The 15,541-nt window shown below is 41.6% G+C and overlaps 1 protein-coding gene across 1 annotated transcript in view; it reads left to right on the forward strand.

The window, feature by feature from the left end:
* Positions 1-131: 131 nt before the first annotated feature.
* kiaa1549la (KIAA1549-like a) overlaps positions 132-15,541 on the forward strand; it is a gene marked incomplete at both ends in the record, with an annotated part of 140,183 nt that continues 124,773 nt past the window's right edge. The window contains one exon of the mRNA XM_083974362.1: positions 132-402. Within this exon, the coding sequence (XP_083830488.1) occupies positions 132-402 (271 nt within the window). The remainder of the gene's footprint in view (positions 403-15,541) is intronic.

The following is a 15,541-nucleotide window of genomic DNA, read 5'->3' on the forward strand; positions in this document are numbered from 1 at the left end:
TCGACCTCAGCCTCCAGCAGGCTCATGGAGAGCGGAGCCCCGCTTGTCCGCACCGGGGGCAGGTTGATCGGATGCCTTTCACCACATCAGCGCCGTTAGATGTTTTCCATTCAGGATTAATTGGTTGACCAATGGCTCCTAAACATGCGCTCCTCTCCAGCAGCGGCACCAGTGGCCCCGGGGTCGATGGGATAGATGGTAAAGAAGACCCCCGCTCTTATTCCTCCCCGACGGCGGCATCATGGATCCAGCAGGACGCGGGGATGGAGATGGCTGCGGCGGCCGTGTGCACGCCGAAGAGCTGGAGGAGGACCCGGGCGCTGAGGGGGACGATGGCCCGGTGGGTTGTGACCATCGGCGCGCTGCTGGTGCTGATGCTGCAGAGCTCCGCGGCCGCTGACGGTAAGACCCTGATGCTGTGTTGTGATTATTATCCAACCTGTAGCTATAAGAGTGGCCCTTTATTCCTATTATATACAGACCATAAATAGCCTAACATGCAGGCGCTCAATGCTCGGACTCACACACCAGTCTCAAGCTGCCTTTGATTTCACTTGTTATTATTAATACAGATCTTTATCAGCCGGAAATGAATGTGTGGAAGATTTCTTTAGACTTTCATTGATAGAAGTGATTGCCATTAACAACAGCAGCTTGTGTTGTAAACGGCGACGGTCGGTTTTGATGCGCCTGGCGCTGCTGGTCATCTCCGAGGGATTTGTTATTGTTCTCATCGCCTGTGATTTTTTATTGGTTTAATTAATCAGTCCGACAGTTGGCTTGTTGTATAAAAGGTTTGTTTCATGTGGTTGCGGTATAGCACACATACACACACACACACACACTCATACAGAGGCCCTATAACCGATGTCACGTCCTCCAAACCGGAGCGCACGGTGCATGGACCGCAGCGCTGCGCCTCTTCACATTAAGGAGGAAACTTTTTATTCATTCACACAGAACTGAGCCCCGAGGTCGCCAACCTCGAACAAGATCCATAGGGGACGTTTTCTAGTCAGTACGGGTAAATAATTAATGATCACACCACAGTCAGTGTGTGTGTGTGTCCTCACAGCCATCCCAGGAAAACGGAAGACTAGCAGCAAAGATGTTCACATTTCCTGCCACAGCGTTTTGATTTCAGCTCCTTTTTCCTTTTATAATGACAAAAAAAAATGCTTTCCAGCCATCCTCCATATTAGATTTTCCTCATTTTGCATTTAATTCTGGGTCAGATACACATAATTTGACCTTTATATCAAATTCTTTAGGCTACAACAAGTAGATAATGTTATATAAATACAGCTGACATGTACATACACAAGTATCAGTTAATAATAATAATAATAATAATACATTTTATTTGGGGGCGCCTTTCAAGGCACTCAAGGTCACCTTACAAAGCAGAGAAAAATAACAATAACAACAAGAAGTAAATACTAAATCACATGTGCACAAAATGCATCAGCCATTCATTCATTAGGAATCCAAGCAGGTCCAGAGCTGTTCAGAGCTGCAGCTGCATGGCTGTGAAGTGGAGAAACATGTTTGTTTTGTGTTGCTTTTTGACCGTTTAACTCCTGTGGTCAGTAACCAACCATCCATGCAGCAGGTGTAGCTATATTGTTGTAACTCTTAATAGTTGTACTGTATATTTATATAGATGTCAGTGGGTTGATAATCGCCTCTCAGACTCATATACATATACAGGGTGTGAATGGAATTTCAATGTTGGTGCTCACAGCACTAAGGATGACATTTTGGGAGGGAAAAAAACCTTAAATGTCAAATGTCCTGTCTCTTTCAAGGAGCAGTGAGTCTCGGGGACAGCTGTGGAAGGAGACAAGGTCCTGCTCATGTTTTCTGAATATTGATTTTTATTTTATTTTTGTCTTATAGCCTATTATTCCTCAGTTTAAAATGACCAGCAACCACTGTAATGCCACCACGTCTTCTTGATGAACATCTCTTAACAAAGCCTTTTTAAAAATCATCTTTCTCATTTACATCTGAGGACAAAACCGGGACAAATGGCCCCGTTTCTGTTGAAGTTGCTGAATGGCGGAGCAGCTGTTCTGCTGGCGTGTTGCTGTTTTATATTTCAATAGTTAATTAAGTGATTCACCGGCCTATGTGCTCGCTCAGAGTGAGGCAGCCTGAAGTCGACTCTCACTCTCCCCCTCTCTCCCTCTCTCCCTCTCTCTCAGTATTACCTCGCCAACCTCTCTTATTAACTTTCAAATTGGAAAATAATGAAATACCGGCTCCACTTCTTAACACATGCAATCCGTCCTCCGGGTGTCACTTGATGGGAATAAAGAAGAAGACGGAGCTTCTATATATTATGCTCAGCAGCAGCAGCAGCAGCGGCAGCGGCAGCACAAATGAATTGGATGAAGATTTTGTTAAGCGTAAAGATTTTTAAGAATCAAAAGCGGAAGAGATCCAGGATAACGGAGACGATTGACAAAGCATTTTGGGGGCGAAGAAGAATAAGAAAAAAAGAGAGAGAGAGTTTATCTGCCAATCCTCTCCAGTTATATCTGAGTAAACTGTTCCACTCACTCTCAACATATCCTTTTTTTGATGTATCCTCCTGCTGTGCCACTTAAAAGCAAACGTTTCTTTGGCGTGGCTTCAGGAGATTTGACGTTCCCTCTCTCTCTCTCTCTCTCTCTCTCTCTCTCTCTCTCTCTCTCTCTCTCTCACCTGGTTACTCAAGCATTCAACTGTTTCCGCAGAGAAAACCTTCCCATTGTATTTTTGTATTTTACCGTCTCCATTTATAACTCAAAAGGCTGATGCTTAGCTGCTTGTGTGTGTGTATATATATATATATATCTGTGTGTGTGTGCGTGTGTAGGTGTTTTCTTTAACAGGTCTACAGAGATCTTCAACTCTCGGTCAGTATAGCGGAGATAGAGATCTATTGGGGTCCGCGTTACCATGGCAACAGATGAGCATCCATCTATCTATCTAGTATCTATCTATCTATCCGGTACTTTTCTCACAGCGTGCGTCTGTTTCTTTGTCAGTCGGGGTTGAAATAACATCTGAGTAAGTTGGTGCCAGTGGGTTAGAGTCTAGTTGGCTACTAATAATCACTGTCACAGATGACTCACCAGTGGATATATATACAGTATATATAAAAAAACAAAACAAAACACACACTCGGAAGGAAATCTGTCTGTTTGGTGTGTGTGCTCAGCTTCAAACCTCTCACTTCCAGTGGCTAAACAACATCTGGTTCTTGTTGTTGAGACATTCACTGCAGTGTATGTACGGCAGTCGTGTTCATAGAGTTACACATCATTTGTTTACGTGACCCTTTGGGGACTGCAGTGCAGCCGGTTTCTAATTCGTTCAAAATGAACCTGAGCAAGTGGCAAAATGGGAGATTGTTTTTTTGTCTTCATAACTTCTTCCCTGATGAGTCCATATAACAGCGGCCTTTATAGCTGTTTATATCTAAATAGTCTAATAAGGTAGTTGTTAAAGAGAGCAACACTACACTACACAGCATTCGGGATATTGAGTATTTCTCACCTGGATTTTTACTGTCGACATCCAAGTAAATAAGTAAATTGACCCTTTAACCTTTTCTAGAAACTGCTCTCTACTGCACCGGCCAAGGATGGGTACCTCATTTAATCCAAAGTCATTATAAGGTGGATTTATGCTTAGATGTGCACGTTACAACTGTTCCCACTCCTACGTGTCCTTTCTCACCAATTCACACAGTCTTTGCTCAAAGTTTTCCTCTTCGTTGTGTTTTGGTGCACCTGCTATGCTTATGTGTGTGTCACCTGTAAGCGTCCAGGATACGAGCAGAGTACGGACAGAAGGCTTCGTCTATGTCCGTATCTGGCGTAAGTGGAAGAACTCGTTCTGTACATATTTTGCTGCAAAATCGCGACTTACTCCCGCACTCACATCAATGTTTTCGGTCTATCTATCGACCTTCACCAGGGCCGACATTTTTCAATTGTTGTGTGGCTTCCTTTTTAATACTTCAGTACACCAATGCAATTGGTTGATTGCATGTGTTTACAATAATTAGAGGAAGTGAAATCATCACAACACTGGAAAGCTTGGTTTAGTTTAGTTTATTAATTCGGTCGATTAAAAACAGAAGAGATTGACAAAATGCATAGATTGGTCAGTAATGCATAAGCAATAGCTTATTGTGCCACTGCCTACCCTTTGTACTCAGATTTCCAATTACATAGTGAAAATAAAGAGCGGAGAGAAGAACTAGACACTCAACACTTAGAGTATTGATCCAACAACAGTATATTCAAGACCACAATAAAAAACTTGGGGCAGTCTAGGAATAAAAGAGAGAAAAAGATCAAATACATTGTGATATTATCTCCTCCAGCAGCCCGTCATCTCTGGAAAAATAAGGAAAAAAAGCAATACATATGTCATGAATAAAGCCAATACACTACATTCTTTATAGGAAACACCCATCAAAAGCTTCAATCAATATGATAACAAATGTTTAAGCAACTATTCAATAAGTTAAATTGGTTATAGGAACATTCTCTACGAACTCTACAATCTGTACATATTTCAACTTGTATGGACATGTAATCATTTTTTTTTTGCAAGAACCTCAATTTCATTTCATTTTTTTTCTCCAGAAGACAGAGTTTTGAGAGCGGCAAAGTTCAGAATTGGAAAATAAATTCTTCTCCGCTCAGTGAAGCGCCTGCAGCCGCTGGCGTCCACTGAGATAGAGCGCCGAAGACGAATCGATCTCTGGTGAATAATGAGTATATAGTGACCAATCAGCTCTCTAATAGGCAGAAGCTGTCCAGGACCATTTGTGTAGTAGTAGTTTGGGTTATGAAGTTTTTAAAAAATGACTGTGATGAGTCAAAACCCAAAACATGATGTAGTCCTCTATGATTTCCTTGATGTTTGAACAACAGAACAATGATTCACCTCCTTATTCACTTGTTTTCTTGGCTTTAAACGGGAGGAATCGGTCAAACCCGCCCCTTCGGAGGCTAACGACCTGGGCGAGACAGCCAGAAAGTCATTGATAAAACTTCTGCTGGTCATCATTTATCTGCTGTCATCAATTAAAGTGATCGATTGAGCTGATTAGGTACAGTAGTATAGCTTGGCTCCTCTCCGAGAGAGAGGTGGAGTTGGCCGAGCGTCAAAGCCGGAGCGAGAGAGAAGGAGAGAGTCGGCGGCGCTCTACACGGTCTGATTAAAAAGTTTAGTGCGTGTAGCCAGAAGAAGTGTCCTGTGATCCATCTAGTCTGAATAAAAGCACTCTTAACAACATTATAGCTGTTGTGTTACCTGCCTGTACAAGGAAGAGTGGAAGACGCATTAATTTTAATGTGATCACGGCAGATCACATTAAAATGCAAAAGTTTGGGCTCCCTGGTCAAACTTTCTGTAAATGTGAACAGTTAAAGTGGACATATTATGGAAATATCACATTTTTAAGGTTCTTTAACATAGATGTAGATGTTTGTCTTGCCTTCTGGCCTCCAAAATGTGAGAATTGACACAAAAAATCTGTAATTTTCAGGCTCCCTAGGTTGAAATCCATGTGGTTTTACAAGCTGTTCCCTCGGTTGTCTGACAATGATGTCATTAGTTTTCGAATTTGCATAACACCACCCCTACCTGTGGACCGGTAGAAGGGGCGGGGCCTGATGAGCAGTGGTTCATTTGCATTTAAAGGGACAGGCACTGAAACCAGCCGTTCTGAACAGGGCTGTTTTGAGAGGATTAACAGAGCTGTGATGGTTGATCCTTGGGGTGTTTTGACCAAAGCATGTCACAGACATGTCTTTAAGACACCTGGGAAGTATTTTAATTTGTGGAAAAGAGGCAGAATATGTCTCCTTTAAGCAAGTGGAAGATGAAATTATCTCCAAAAGGCATAAAGTTACAGATGACACGTTCCCTTTACATTTTAAACTATATGTTTTGATCTTTTACATTTAGTATAAAAGGGCAAAGGTCTGCCCCCCCTGCATAGTTAGTAGCTAGTAGCCCCCCCTTTGGAAACTACCATAGTGTGTAAATAGTAAATATCTTGTCTGATACCTTGGTCAAAGTTATCTGAGAGCTCAAGTCTCCTGGGTTTCCCATTCTTGTGCAGGCTGCTGCTTTGTTTCCCATTTTCACTCTAAAACTGTAGAAAACAAAAAAATATACACTGATATTGCTTAAAAATATTGCAAAAGAGTGTTTCATGTTTCACTTTATGCTTTTTGTAGATCATTTCATCTTCCACTTGTTGAACTGTTCATGTAAACAAGGGTGCCCAAACTTTTGCATGATGCCACTGTAAGTAAAGTCTGGCACTGAGGTAGCGTTTGATGAAATCACACGTATTTCACATCAGCCTCTTTGACTTGATGTTGATGTTAAAGCTGATTTTGGAAACATAAAGCTGTGCAACAGTGACACACACCAAATCTGGTTGGTTGGCAGTGAATTATCATAAGGATAAAAAAAAAACTATAAATATTTATCCTTGCAGAGCTTTATCTGACGTGAAAGGAGAATGAGTTTGTTGTGTACTCTCCTGAATACCTATGTCAGTTTTTTAGTAGATTTGACTCATAATTGTTCACAGTGCGCTCGGGCTCGGTGCTTGTGTTTAATGCATGGAGGCTGTCAGACGTGATCCCTGTGATACCCGCTGATGACGGCTGACAGATGAGAGCACTTGCTGCCGCTACAACCTGCTCTATTTGATGTCAGTTACTTCGGCTTTCGTGAGGATCCTCCTGGCTCGCACACACACACACACACAAACACACACACACACAAGATTGCGTCTGCGCCGGCGTCGGTTTAGAGGCTTGACAAAATGAATGAGTGGCAGCTCATGATCTGCCGCGGCGTGCTCTCCGGCGCCCGAGTAAATAACGTTTCCAAGATCCAATCAGAAAAGGGTTCCCAGAGCCGCAGTTCATTTCTGCTCAATTTATCTGGTGTCAAACTGTGTCACTGAAAAAGATGGATATGTCACCAAACGGTGGAAAATAAAGCTCAGTGCTGTGGCCGGACTGGACGAAGCTGAGCGATGTTTTTCTTCCCTCTGATACAACACTCTAGGTAATAATATTAATAATAGTGAATAAGAGGTTTTTCTTCATCTTTAAAGCAGAAGTGAGTGATATATTTGTGTTAATATAAGTCTTAAATAGTTATATCATCCGACAGCAATCACTTACATAGAGTGTTTGGACTGAAACACGGGTCTGTCAGTCCCTCTGCTCTGCTCTGAGTCGAAGAGAAAACATTTATCGTATCCTACAGTTTTTATCCAATGAGGAGAGAGAACGGCATGCAGGGCTGTGTGTGCAGCCAAGGAACGCCGTGAATGTGGTGACGTAGCGACGAGGACTGTTATGGTGCGTTCAAGGAAACTCGTATTTTTCCGACCGTGAAGTGGTACCAGTTCGATCTGGTACGAGTTCACCGGTCGGAAGTTACGAGTGGCCGTTATAGTGACTTTCACCGGTAAAACAGGTCGGAAAAACACGAGTGGGTTGCCTGGAACGCTACAAAGTCGTAAGTTGTGACTTGAAGCTGTAATTTACGATTTCAAAAGCCTGCCTGGAACGCAGCATTAGCGAAAACGACCGGATCACTCACTTCTGCTTTAATTAGTCACATTTAACATCTGATTGGTTCGTTGCAATGAACACACACTAGTTCATTTTGAGTCAGCATGTTAAAACAGTCTTGCTGCAATAAATATTAGGCTAATAACTAGAGCATTATAACCTTTATTTATTCTCAAAGACCATTTACAATGGTGTCGAGAGACCAACAATACAGACAACAATTACAGCCAGAAGAACAAAGGTTTACATAAGAAAATATTGGGAAACAAGTAAGAAAAGTCAAACACAGTCAAGCAATCTTGATCAGCTACATGTAAAACAATTACAATCCAGTGAAACCAGGTTTGAGACGAGGAATTTGAACTCCTGTACTGATGGGAGAGATTCTAACTTTAAGATTTTCAGCACATAATCGGCCTTTTCCACTGGCGCTACTTGGTTCGACTTGACTTGTTTTTTTTTTTTTGCTACGGATAATACCTAGTACTTTGTTTGGTAACGCCTCAGCCGAGGATCCAAGCGAGCCGAGCCTATACTAGAATATGACGTCAACCCGACTGCCCGGCCGCTCATTGGCCAGAGTGTCGTCACTGGAAGAGATTTGCGAATGTGACGTCCGACACAAGAATCAAACCCGCTATTTTTTTTTAAAACAGACCGACAACAGTGACCAGAATTGACCAGAACTGAAAAAAGTGAGTTGGTTATAATGGGAAAATGACCTAAACAGAGGTGTAACTGTGTAGAGGAAGTGGACAATTTAGTTTGTGGTGGAAAATAGCAAATTGCTAAAAACTGCAGTTCCTCAAATGGCCACTAGAGTCTGGCTCCAAAAGTGAGTCAATCCCCATTGACTTCCAGGTAAAAACACCTGAGTTTAAAGCAACAATACACTTGTTTACAGCCTTGTTTTGGTTTCTACGGCTTGTTTCCTCCTTCAGGACAACTGTACAGAGGTTAATTTTTTATGGAGTCACTTGGTTTGATTTTAAAGTTTGGTATAATTGATGTCATTTTTGGATTAGCCAGGACTTTTGTCTGCGTCAGACGGTGGCAAGATGGCGACGGCCTAACAAGCCCCTATGAGCTTCAGAAAGGCTCCTCCTCAGAAACCTGCAGGTGACGTCATGGTGGCTTCATCCATCTTTATTCAACCACATCGACTCAAGATTAATTCACTATATTTTCTATTTAAAACAACAGATCAAATCCCATCAGTGACCACGGGTCTGCCTCACTCTTCTTCTTATCTCCACCACCTGCACCCACCAGCTGTGAAAGGGAAAGACGGATTAACTGGATATGGTGTTTTTTTGTGTTATCGTTGTATTTAGATATTCATTGTGTAGTAGTCAAATTGTTTTATGTTTTACATGTTCATAGAGATGCTTTGGTGTCTGTGTGGCCACTGTGAGTGAATCTATTGGTTATATCAGCTGCTGCAGCTCCCTCCATTATTCTCCACAGGAACAATATCAATATTCACGAGGGATTTGCATCGACTGCTCATTGTTTAGATGTTGTGTTAGTGTTTTCTGGGGCGGATGCTGGCCAACGAAAACATGTTGACTGTGATTTATAAAGGAAAGAGGTGTGTGTGAATCTTTTTATTGTTGCTTTTGTTGTTATATAGGCCTTTTCTGGCTTTTGTGCACAGCTCTATAACACCAGGAGTAGCAGGAAGTCACTCACCTGTTTTTTTTTTTAAAGATTTACAGAACAAAATGGGCTTTTAGGTGATTAGGTGAGTGCTGCAGACCAGGTAGGACTTTCAGACTGGAGTTGGTCTAATAATGTGTTGGGTTTTAGTCCTTTCATGAGAGATTATTGGATAAAATACAGACTTTCTGTCATTTTTATAATCCGTCACAAACTCTCACATCTTCTCCTGTTGGGCATTTGATTAAACATAATATTAAAAACAAGAAAATACGCTACAGAACTATATGAACTATCCTGCCAAGAGGTATGAGCCTCTGTAAATAAATGTAAATTAACAAATACACTACAGATTCAGTCCTAAAACACATTCACATCAGTGTTTCCACAACAGGGCATCGAACAACAAGTCCCAGTCAGGTTTGTCACTTTTCAGTGCTTCCAGGGAACACTTTCGTTGTGCGTTGTCAAATTCATGAAGATATATTTGGGGAAGCATTTGTTTATTTGCATGACACGTGTTGTGATTTTTTTAACGACACATGCAAAAACAACGATGTGACTTTGCAGCAGGTTTTGTTTGTGCGCATTTTGCAGCACATGTGTCAACAAGTCGATGAAGATGTTTTTTTAAAGAAATTTGCTTTGCTGTTGTGCGTCCGTGCATCTGCGCGTGTGTTTTTCTTTGAGCTCTCAGGGCCACCGTAGCAGCAGAACACCTGACAACAAGGGAAGGAGGAATATAGGACTATCAATCTGTTACCGCCTCAAGGATAAAGGCTCTCGTGTTGGAGCTTTAATTTACAGCAGCTGCTCGTGCTCAGACATCAGCTGTCTCTTCTCTTTCTTTCTTTTTTTTGCATCATCACATTGTCGCTCCTCTTTGCTCTGCTCTGTTATATGTGTGTGTGTGTTTGTCCTGTGTCTGTAGAGCTCAGGTGATCCAGAGTGTGTGTGTGTTTGTGTGTGTGTAGCAGTACATCTGAGACTCTGGCAGTTGAATTGATCCAAGGCCAAAGATCCTGCATGTGGTCCCAGAGGCAGGACGGAGCGGTGGAGGGGCTGAGCGCTGCTGCATCATTCCCGCACATGTTCTCAGCATTAAAGCAGCAGTGGCTCATTTAGCGTCGCTGTACTTCTCTGATTTATGCGCCGCTGGAGCTCCTCACTGTGACATGTAAAGAAGCGAATCTGCTGGAAGTTTTTTGCTTTAAAATGTGACACAGATTTAAATGAGAGGAGTAGGAGACGTAATCTATGATGCTGTAATATGTGTCTCTGTGTGTGTGTGTGTTTTCTTTAACAACACCACCATCTTCTCTTTCCAATATTTTGTCCTTTTTTTTTTTTTTGATGCATCCGTACCACAGAGACTCCTCTTCGTCACCACGGGGAGGCTGTGTGATGTGATGTTAAGTCGTCTCTGCTGGCAGCAGCAGCGAGCAGCGCCGCCGTCGACTCACTGTTGCCAGGCAAGAAACGGCAGAGAAGCAGCTTCATCATCGTACTGGAAAGATAAATTATTAGTGATTCGATTGACAAAGCTTTTAGTCTGAGCTGCTGCTGCTGCTGTTGCTGCTCTGGCTCAGGCAAAACAACAAAAACTGTAGGGCTGGGACGATATGCTTTCCTCCCGATTCGATTCTTCTACGTTTTTTTTGGATGCCGATTCGATTTGAATTGCGATTCTACGATATTGCCAATTTTCTCGATTTTTAGTCTGCATTTTTAACACCAGTGAAACAGTTGAATGATTATGATTGTCTACAGACCATATTTCCCCCAAAAATACACATCACATGTAAGTCAGTTTTTAAGATTTATTCAGCAGCAATAGTATATGTTTACTCTCTTTTCAAAAGACTGCATAAAAGAGTAGAAAAAAGGGCTTCTGAAACCTTTCTGACAAAATGAGATATAGACTGAGGTAAACTGCTACATTTTAACATTTATCTGCACACAAATACTGTAGGAGCCTATAAATTAAAGGAATAGTTCAACATTTTGGCAAATTGGCCCATTGCCATGATCCCTATAGTTTTAGCAATAGGTTCGTTACCTTTAATTGTCGGTGCAAGCTGTTTTTAGAACGGCGGAGCAGAGCCGTGAGCTGCTCAGAGCTACGCTACGGAGGCTCATGGGATTTCTTGGTTTCCCTCATCAAACTCATCAAATACACAATCCAACAACTCCAAAACGCTCTGGTGGACAAGTTGTGACCTGCACATTCACCACGTTATGAGATAATAACAGAACGTTACCAGAACTATCCCTTTAACATACTCCATTGTAAAGTGAACTTAACTCCTTTTCAAAACATGGACTCTCTGTATGTAAAAAAGGCGAACAAATGCACATTGAACAATATATATAAAAAAAATTGATTTAAAAATCATCAAAAAAAATATTGCGATACATATGCGAATTGATTTTTTCTCCCTACCCTAAAAAACAGTTTTTGTTGTTGTTGTTGTTGTGACTGTGAGGCCAAAAGCGACCAAGCTGGACTTCAGCCGGTACGCACCTGAGTCGCTCCCCGTCCATTACACAAATAATGACGTGAAAACACTCTCTGGAGTTGCTAGTTGTTGTCTATTTATGGGATGTGAGTTTGTGTGTGAGCGATAGAGGTTTCACATGCAGATGGTAAATACTGTATATGCTCCTCGGCTCCTCCATCACAGTTTGCGTGGCAAGGCCGCTGTTATAAATCATATAGAGAGGAGGAAGCAGCTCTTTGCGATAAATTGATTTTATAATCCTAATTAGCCACACTTTGTATTTGTCTAATCTTGCGGGGGCTCGGAGAGGTTGCATGTTTCCTTGCTTGTGTGTGTGCGTGTGTTTTTTTTTTCTTTTCTTTTTTTTTTTAAGCAAGGTTAATTATTTCCTCGGCTGTCTCAGCGGAGAATCACTTTGATGTACAAACCGTCCTGACATGAGAACGCTTATCATGTTCAAAGCTCATTCACGTGTGCTCACGGTGGTACACACAGTACAGAGGCTGTTTGCTGTCATGCAACGAGGTTTCTGGGGTGTGTGTGTGTGTGTGTGCGTGTGTACATCCTCGCTCTGTCTATAGAGACTCCTACACACAGAAGGGTATTTAGCAGCAGGCATTTAGCTTCCTGCAGTAAAACTACAGACATCTGTGTATGTGTGTGTGTGTGTGTGCAGCATGTGTTGTCTTACTTACCTCCAGATGTCCTGTAATAGAAGAAAGATGCAGCGTTATAATTACCCCGTGTGATGATGACCAGTGAACCTGTGCACGGAAAAGAGTGAAATTGATATTTCATGTGGGACGATTCAACCTAATTACACACAGAAAATAAGTCTAATTACTCACTAACCCACCCGAGTGGATGTCTTTGTACTAGTTTGCAGTTTATTTACAGATGTGTTCAGATATGCTCAGAGCTACGCTACGGAGGCTAATGGGATTTCTTGGTTTCCCTCATCAACCTCATCAAATACACAAACAACTCCAAAACACTCTGGTGGACAAGTTGTGACCTGCACATTCACCACGCTATGAGATAATAACCGAATGATACAAGATCGTGTTGTCTTCGAGGTAAATGCAGAGACTGCTTGCTGAAAAACTGCCACCGACGGGAACGCACATCAGCAGTTTTGCATATATTTACCTCTAAAACAAGTCTGTCTCGTAACGTGTTATTATCTCATAGCGTGGTCAATGTGCAGGTCACAACTTGTCCACCAGAGCGTTTTGGAGTTGTTGGATTGTGTATTATGAGTTTGATGAGGGAAACCAAGAAATCTCACGGCTCTGCTCCGCCGTTCTAAAAATAGCTTGCACCGACAATTAAAGGTAACGAACCTACTGCTATGACTATAGTGATTATGGCAATGGGCCAATTTGCCAAAATGTTGAACTATCCCTTTAAAGCTGATCAAGAAAACAAAGAAAACAGGTTTAATCTGTGAGCACACATGCCATGAAACATGAAACACAGGCAACATCCCCCTTTTTTTTATTCTAATGAAGTATATTTACCTTTAACTTGTGTGTTATTGATAATCTGTGTACTTTATTGATCACTGTTACCATGATTTACACTGAGTTAAATATATTATGTTCTATTATGTTCCTCTTTTGATATGCAGTCATCTTGTGCATGCAAAATGTTAATAGTAGATCTCTGATAAGCAGAGGGACAAAACTACAAACATAACTTAATCTTGTTTCCTACACTCTGAGTCTGTCGGCTGCATCTTCAGAACAAAACATGAACAACTTCCCAAGAAACTGGGAGCGATTGAAGGTTTTGATCAGTTATTATTTCATAGCTCTAATGGAAATTTGGTCCTAGATCCTATTAGTGATTTTTTTTCCCCGTCAGAAAATCAATTTCATAACAGCTAGTTGAGAGAATTGTTTGGTGCTTGCGGAGGTTTGTGCTTTTAGTTCTGTCAAGCTGCATGATTGAATTGATGGAAAAAGGGTTTTGTTTGACGTCACCCCATCATCGAATGATTTTTCAACCAGGAGGTGGCGAACCCCGTGTGCCGTACAGTTCAGCAGCGAGTGATGGAGAGCACGCGCTGTCCCTGGTAATGACAGCTGAGAGGATGAAGTGTCAAAACCCCTGGAAATTGGAAATTTACCTCCAGAGCGGTTTGGGGGTCGATGTGCGTTGTTGAACGAACGAACGCCCCCCATCCCCGTGACGACTGAAAGTGCTGATGGAGACGGTCGTCGTCGTCGTCAGAGAGGAGCGAAGAAGTTTTATTTCCTAAATTGGTTAAACAAGAGGAGAACAGACAGGAAGTATCACATGTGGAGAAGACTGACAGCGTGAGAGAGAGAAAAAAAAAACAGCAAACAGGAAGAGATGGAGTGACAGAAGCTGAATATATCAGTCATTTGTTAACAGCTCTGTCATCACTGGCTCAGTTCGCTCATCACCATCTCTGCTCTGTCTGTTCAGAGAAAGAAAAACCAGTGATTTCAGTCATACTGTAGGTAATATCCTGTGGTGCCATTTCATCAACTCTCTTTTAGGGCTCCAGACTAACTTTTTTTATCAGCACAGTGGCCAATAACATAAAATTTTGGGAGTGCAAGCAGAAAATTTAGGGGGCGCACACTCTCAAAGCAAATATTAAAGAGACCCAGAGGAGTTTGCTTTTGGTTATAAAAGAGTCTCATATTAATGTGGATGAATCTACGTTACCACTTGTTAATGCGTCCATTTTCAATAAATATATCGTTTTGTCTTTATAGTTATTTTGATATTATTATTTAGTGGTCGACTCGCCCAGCATTTCCTGGTTTCCTGGTTTACCGGACGCTGCCCGGCGGGTTATGGGAATAACGCCGCCGGATCGCTAGTTGGCATCGTTTATGGTCGGAACTACGACGGTATCTGATCGTCTTCAAACCTCCGACTTTCGTTCTTGATTAATTTCAAAGGAGATTAAATATATTATATATAATATATATAATATAATATATAATATTTGAAATACTATGACCTGGACAAATGAGAATATGCACCAGCTTCTTGATTAATGAAAACATTCTTGGCAAATGTTCCTCACATACATTGGTCTGACAACTGCAATGACAGATTCCAGATTCTTTCAGTCGACCTTTTCACGTTTCACCAGTTTTAACAAGAAATGGCAAAGTAAGTAGTTGCACATGCACCAAGTAGAATTTTACTTGCACTGTCTCAAAATTTAGGGGCAAAATGTGTCCATTTAGGGTCAGTCTGAAGCCCTGCCCCCGTATGAGAATTAAAGCAAAAAATAAATTTATGCATGATGATGCACACTTCTACACTCGATTTGTTGTGTGTTTGTTTATTTGCATGAAATTGTGTTTGGAGCTGACCGGTTAATCTTATTTTCATCGCCATCGCCATATCAACATGCAATGTATGATAAACACATTGCAAAAGGTTGACAGAAATGTGACGAGTAGATTTTATTTACATCTTTGCTCTGGCACGACTTCTCGATTTGTAATGTTTGGAGTTTGTTTACAGCGTGCAGACTTTCCACACTGATTTTTTTCCCCCTTTTTTTTCTGCAGTGCATGTGTTGTCAAATTGTCATGGTCAAAATCAGCTATATTCGTCCCAACTGTGATACGTGCAGGACATACAGATGATCGAAATGTTGTTTTCTCTCCAACCCCACAGTGCAAACAATAATTGGATCGCAAAAAAGTTGAGACGCTTTAACAACTATATAGAATAAAGATATAAGATTTAAGGTGTATGGATGGATTTTTAGCA

The sequence above is a fragment of the Trachurus trachurus genome, assembly GCF_905171665.1.
Source record: "Trachurus trachurus genome assembly, chromosome: 6".
Lineage (NCBI taxonomy): Eukaryota > Metazoa > Chordata > Actinopteri > Carangiformes > Carangidae > Trachurus > Trachurus trachurus.